The sequence below is a fragment of the Ammospiza nelsoni genome, chromosome 21 (assembly GCF_027579445.1).
Source record: "Ammospiza nelsoni isolate bAmmNel1 chromosome 21, bAmmNel1.pri, whole genome shotgun sequence".
In the NCBI taxonomy this organism is placed as follows: domain Eukaryota; kingdom Metazoa; phylum Chordata; class Aves; order Passeriformes; family Passerellidae; genus Ammospiza; species Ammospiza nelsoni.
Genome location: NC_080653.1, coordinates 1,071,636 through 1,077,635, shown reverse-complemented (window position 1 = coordinate 1,077,635; position 6,000 = coordinate 1,071,636). Strand labels below are relative to the sequence as shown.

Genomic DNA, 6,000 nt, shown 5'->3' with positions numbered 1-6,000 from the left:
TGGCATGAGGAAGATGGAAGGGATCATCTTCGTTTGGAAGGGAACAGTAGTGGAGCAAGCCTTCTTGACACCATAAATTCAAGGAATACCACCTGCCTAATTTCTGGGAAGGATACCAATCGGTGCAGATAACATTCAAGGTTGTGCTTATGCTGTGGGAAATGCTAGCAAGAAGGTGAGGTGTCTCTGGAGGGTTTTTGGGATGGATGTTTTGAACTTGTGGGTCTTCACAACTCTTGGCCAGGAGACAGGAGGCCTCCGCATCCGCGGGGAGACCTCCCCGTGCCTCATCTCGGTGGGACCGAGGAGTTCCTAATGCTCCCTGTGCACCCAAACTGACTTCTTGCCTCCAACCTGTTTCGCTGATCCTTCTGGATTTATCTGCCGGAGGACAGACTCACAATTTAGGATTTTGAATTGGTTTTTTTTGGTTGTTTTTTTTTTTTTTTTTTTTTTTTTTTTTTTTTTTAGTTTGTTTGTTTAAAATATGCCTCTGAGCTCCCGGCGGCCTCTGAGCACGTGGCACGGGGCAAGAGGAGCGGCGATGGCGAGAGCCGGCGTCGCCGGGGAGCCGCGCTGGCGGTGACCGAGCCCCGCTCTGCGGCCCTGCCTCTGTCCGCAGCCGGCTCGGAGCCCGGAGCGGTGCCGCCGGCCGGGCCCGCCGCGGTGAGGACGCGTTCCCGAGCGGTATGAGCGGCCGGAGCCCGCTGCTGGTAGCATGAGTGCTGGCCCCCAGGTGCAGCTGGCTGTCCTCTGGCCTTGGCTGCTCATGGCGACCCTGCAGGCAGGACTGGGCCACACCGGGCTGGCGCTGGCGGCGGCCGTGGAGTCGGAGCGGGCGGCGGCGCAGAAAGCCGTCATCAGGGTCATCCCGCTCAAAGTGGAGCCCATCATCCTGGAAGGGGAGTTCGCCAACGTCGCCGAGGTGACTCCGGCCGAAGGGAAACTGCTCCAGGTAAAAGCAGCGGTGCTTGGTCGCGTTCCAGCGGCCTCGCCGCCCGCCCCAGCCTGTCCCCTTTCCCTGCTGGCTGCCTTGGGTTCCGTGTCCCGGCGCTGTCCCCGCGGGTTCGGTCCCAGGGGCCCAGGGGACGGCATCGTGCTAAGGGCTGAGCCTTCCTTCGGGGCCGAGCTGTGGCTGCGCCTGATTACTGCTGAATTGTGGATGTGGTCGGCTGATTCCATAGAGATTATTTCGTATCTTAATTGATGTTATAAAGCTGAGTGTGTCAAGTCACATGTCGGCAAGTGAAACATCTGACAGAAGACAGGATTAGCATTATTTCTCTGAAATTCATGAGGTTTTTACACACATTCTGCCGAGGTCGGGGTTCTGTTTCAGCCCCGAATCCCATGCTGGCTGTGCCTACCAGAATCCCTGGCCCTGCTTGTTGTTGCTTGTACCTAAAGGGTGAATTTATCTACACAGGAGCTCCAGTGGTGTCACCACCAGGTACTTTTATAGATGAATTAATGCTGTTCTCTGACCTTTATTAAGGGTAATCTATTAAGGCCACAGGTATCTCCACACCTGGGCAGGAAGTGCATGTGCTGCACAGCCAGAGCTGAGCCATTCACTGAACAGATCCATCTCCTGCACACACTGCCTTTGGAGCTCAGTTTCCTGAGACCTGGTGTGCATTCTCTCCATTCTGTGGCTCATCTGCTCGGCAGTTGTGTGCTTTATTCTGGAGAACAAAAAAAAAAAAAATTACAAAATAGCCTGCATTAATATTAAGTCTTAATTTTCTCCTGGACTTTTCCAAGCCTTTCCAAATGGGGTATGTTGAAATCTTAATTACATTTGAAGTCTGGAAAATTAAATGAAAGTAATAAATTTTGTGTAGTTTAAGAAGAGAAGGATAGTTGAGCCAGCTTTAGAACATGGTCACCTGTCTGAAAGTGAGCATGGACAATTTGTGACATGAATAAAGCCTGCTTTTCCATGCCTTTTGAACTCCTCAGGATGAAATCTCTGCTATAAAATTATATTACCTGGCTGAAAAAAAATCTGAGACAAATGCACTCAAGGTCCTCTTCTGTTGTGAGGCAATGTCCAGGAAAGTCAATATTTATTCCTTACTAAAGCTACAGTGGTGTTGCAACTGAGCACAAAGTATAGAGTAGGACCTTTTGGAAATGGGAGGATGATAACCTCTCCTGAGGGATGTGTGGAGGTTTCTAACCAAATGCAGCAATACCAAGTGGGAATTTTGTGCCATCACAGCAGCACCAACCAGGTGTTTGGAATAAAAAGCTGTGAATAGTGTCCAGTTTCATCCTTTAAAAGTCATCCTCCAAATGGAGAGGGCTGGGGAAGCTCATCCAGCCTGTTGAGTTCGGGCACAGCAGACACTGAGCTGCCCTGGGTGTGTTTCAGGCCTTGGCTCTGCTGCTCTGTGTGCTCAGGTGAGCTCCTGCTCCACATCCCGCTGGATCCAGTGTGGCAGTGCTGGTTTTAGCTGGCAGCCCTGAGAGGGGGTCAGGCTGTGCCTCCTGCAGCAGGATGTTTGCCTGGTGCCAGGCACTGTGCTCTAGGAGGACTTAGCCAGGTGTACGTGTGACCTCTCCTTCAGATCTCATGCTGTGGTTTCAAATTCTGCTGCTAGGTATTGAAACTTGGCCTATGAAATGGCAACTTTAGAGTTGTTTGGGTCCTGATCCTGCAGTGGGTTCTTACCTCTGGAAAGAAAAATGGGAAATGGGGATGTAATTCTCCAGGTACAAAAGAAGTAAGAAATTAGTGGGATGTATACTTTTCAGTTTGCTTTTAAATAGTGGGATATTAAACAGACCAGAATCAGGCTTTATTGGGATATCTCATTTTGCCCATGGTTGTCAACATCCCAATCTTGCAAAAACTTTAGTCATGTGCTTAACTTTGATGTCACTGGAACTCCTACTTAATAAATAAACTTACGGCTATGCATGCCTACCTGCACAATTGCTTCTTCAAATGTAGTTTAGGGACATAACATGGTACATTTAGAGTTATTGAGTCAGGAAGTGGGATTTTTACAGCATTTTTGCATAGGTCTTGGTTATGTCAGACTCTGTAAGGTGCTGCAGTCAGCCTGTCCAGGAGAACACAAACTGTAGAACTTAGCTTGGAAGAGAGGCATGGATGGCCCAGTCCCATTTCCAAAGCAATGCTCTCTTCTTTCAGAGGCAGAATAGGATCGCCCAGGGATCAGTGGTACAGAGTTGGCCCTGTAGGCAAGTCAGGTTTTCTTCATTATGACTTATAATTATCTTCATAGTGCTCTGGTCAATATATTTTTAGAAATGCATTCTTAATTTAATACAGAAAATCCTGCACGCAAGTGATGGAACATCACCAATGGTACTTGTACCAGAATGTTTTCCTGGTTTCGTTTCTCCTTGCCCTATTTTCCAGGATCATCTACAGAAATGGACTTTGATTGTGGTGTGTTACATCTTAGAAGCCAACTTTAGCAATATTCTCTTTACCTACAATAAAAGAGCCCCAGTGTTGAATTCCCCCTCCCAGCCTTTGCCCTTGTGAGTGGTTTTGTGGGAAATCTCTGTGTTTCTGTTGATGCCCAGTGGGCAAGCAGGAAGATGCCAGGGAGCTGCCAGCCCTGCCAGTGTAACCCCAGCAGTGTTCCTCTGGCACTCCAGTGCTGCTGCTGCTGTGTGATGCAAAGGGAGAGGAATTTCTCAAGCAGGCAGAGCCACTTAAGCCTTTATAGGTCAAAAAACCAACACCTCAGACTTCTTGCAGAAATCATCTCCAGGCTTGTGCAGTGCTCCAGCTTGTTCAGGGAGCTCTGAGCATTAACTCTTGCTGGACATGAGAAGAACCTGGGGAACTCACTGGCAGTTTCCAAACTGGAAATTTGGGTTTGGAAGTTTAAATTGGGAAGGAATCCTTCCATGTGAGGGTGGGCAGGCCCTGGCACAGGGTGCCCAGAGCAGCTGGGGCTGCCCCTGGATCCCTGGCAGTGCCCAAGGCCAGGCTGGGCAGGGCTGGGAGCAGCCTGGGACAGTGGGAGGTGTCCCTGCCATGGCAGGGGGTGGAACTGGATGAGTTTTAAGAACCCTTCCAACCCAAAACAGTCTAGGATTCTGTGGTCTCTGCTGGGCCACTGTAGGAGCCTGAACTGCTGTTAAAAGTTCCATGGAAATCAAAACCCGGCCCTTTATTACAGATGGAGGAACCACAGCTTTTAGACAGGTAGGTTGGAAGGAACATATTTGGAACTTACCAACAATGGACAATCCATGAGCAGCTCAGGATTTGACATGCCCTTGGAATTGCAATTCCTGTGCCTGCCAATTAACTCCCTTTCACAGGATTGTTACAGAGATTTTTCAACTTTTTTTTTATACTTCTGCTGCTCTATTGACTGATTTTTGCAGAATAAGTCTCATTTCCTTCTTGCCCTTGACTCAGTCTCCACTTGATACTGGAGCCAGTTGATGTTGGTTTGAAGGTATATAGGACAATAAGGAATGTCTTGTAAAGAAAAGGAGACAGTCACTGGAGGGAGTTGCAAGAAGATTTTTCTAATTTGAATTGCAACATGTGCAAATCTAATTGTGGAAGAAAAAACCCTTTTTTATTTGAGATATAGTTCATCACTTACAGTCTTGTTTAGGACAGTTCAAGGATGATCAGGATTCAAGGATGCATTATTAAAACTGAGCATTAATATCTCTTTGAGTGTGTATAACCCCCATCTTCTACACAGGGGAAAAGATGATTCCTTTAGTCTGTGCAGAGTGGCAGGGGTTGGTACAGTCTCTAGTTCTAGGGTATTTGAGAAAAAGTGTTAAAAGTTTGGGAAAAGTCCCTATAAACGATATTTAAAAAGAGATGGATAACCTCCCATTACTACAGGGAGGGCAAAGTGATCAGCAGTCCCAATCCCTTCACAAGCTGACACACAGAAAATTCCAGTGCATGTGTGGGACAGTGGCATAGTCTCACTGAGCAGGCAGTGTGTAGAACTAGTTTTCCCAACATCCATTATTTCATTGCAAATCTCACGGTACTTTATTCCATTTCTGTACAAACTCAGCAGTTTCATAATGAGGGGATTGTAGGAGAAAGTCAGCTTTCACTTACCCATGGAGTGCATTGTTTTAACTTATCACTGCAGGAAAACAGCTGAAGAAAATAAAAATAAAATTGAAGAAACCCACAGAAAAAGCTCTCTAAAGGCTCTGAACCCCCAAACCAAGGATCATCCTCCTTCCTCGTCTTCTCCCTGAAAAGTAAATTATTTAAAAAACATTCAGATTGATCTGTTTAGGATGTATTGAGTGAGAATTGGAGGAGGAGCCTGAATCGCCTGGTTTTTTAGGCGGCATGTACCATTCAGAAGGAGAAAATCAATCACAGATCCAGTTAGAGGAGTGTGCTGTTCAGAACAGCAGTGATAATTATCCCATGGAATTGCTGCAATGAACCTTAAAGGATCACCCTGGACAATGGAGAGTGTTCCCAGTGTTGCAAGTCACATGCATTTGGAATTGAAATCTCCTCACAGAGGTTTACACTCCCAACCCATCCCAAAGTAAATACCTTAGTATCTTCTATACTCCCAGCTCCTGCATCAACAAAAGCATGTTGAGTGCATAATGTTGACAGAGAAGTGGGAAAGTTGAACCAAATGATTATGGGGACTTAAATTACGTGTGAATAAACTGGTCAGATAGCACAATGTGAGGCAGTTCAAAGGAGCAGTTTCTGCCCTTGGAACAGCTCGTACTCGTGTACACAGGCTTGACTTAGCGTTAAGTAATGTGCAAGAACTGCCTCAGAAGCAGAGTAATGGAGCCACTTGGCCTCACTGCTGCACAATAAAAATGGGTGCCTAAGTACCAAAAAGTGTTACTCTGACACAAACCATTAACAGGAAATTGCACTGAAACACTGAGATTAATGGCTCCTACAGAGGGAAAAAACCACACTTTTTTATTTTACACTGCTCAGGAAAGGCTAAGACATTTGGAATTGTTTAGCCTGGAAAAAAG

At 46.8% G+C, this 6,000-nt stretch overlaps 1 protein-coding gene across 1 annotated transcript in view; it reads left to right on the top strand.

Annotated features, from left to right (window-relative positions):
* The first annotated feature begins 718 nt into the window (after positions 1-718).
* RNF43 (ring finger protein 43) overlaps positions 719-6,000 on the top strand; it is a 58,192-nt gene continuing 52,910 nt past the window's right edge. Inside the window, exon 1 of the mRNA XM_059487007.1 lies at positions 719-955. Within this exon, the coding sequence (XP_059342990.1) occupies positions 719-955 (237 nt within the window). The remainder of the gene's footprint in view (positions 956-6,000) is intronic.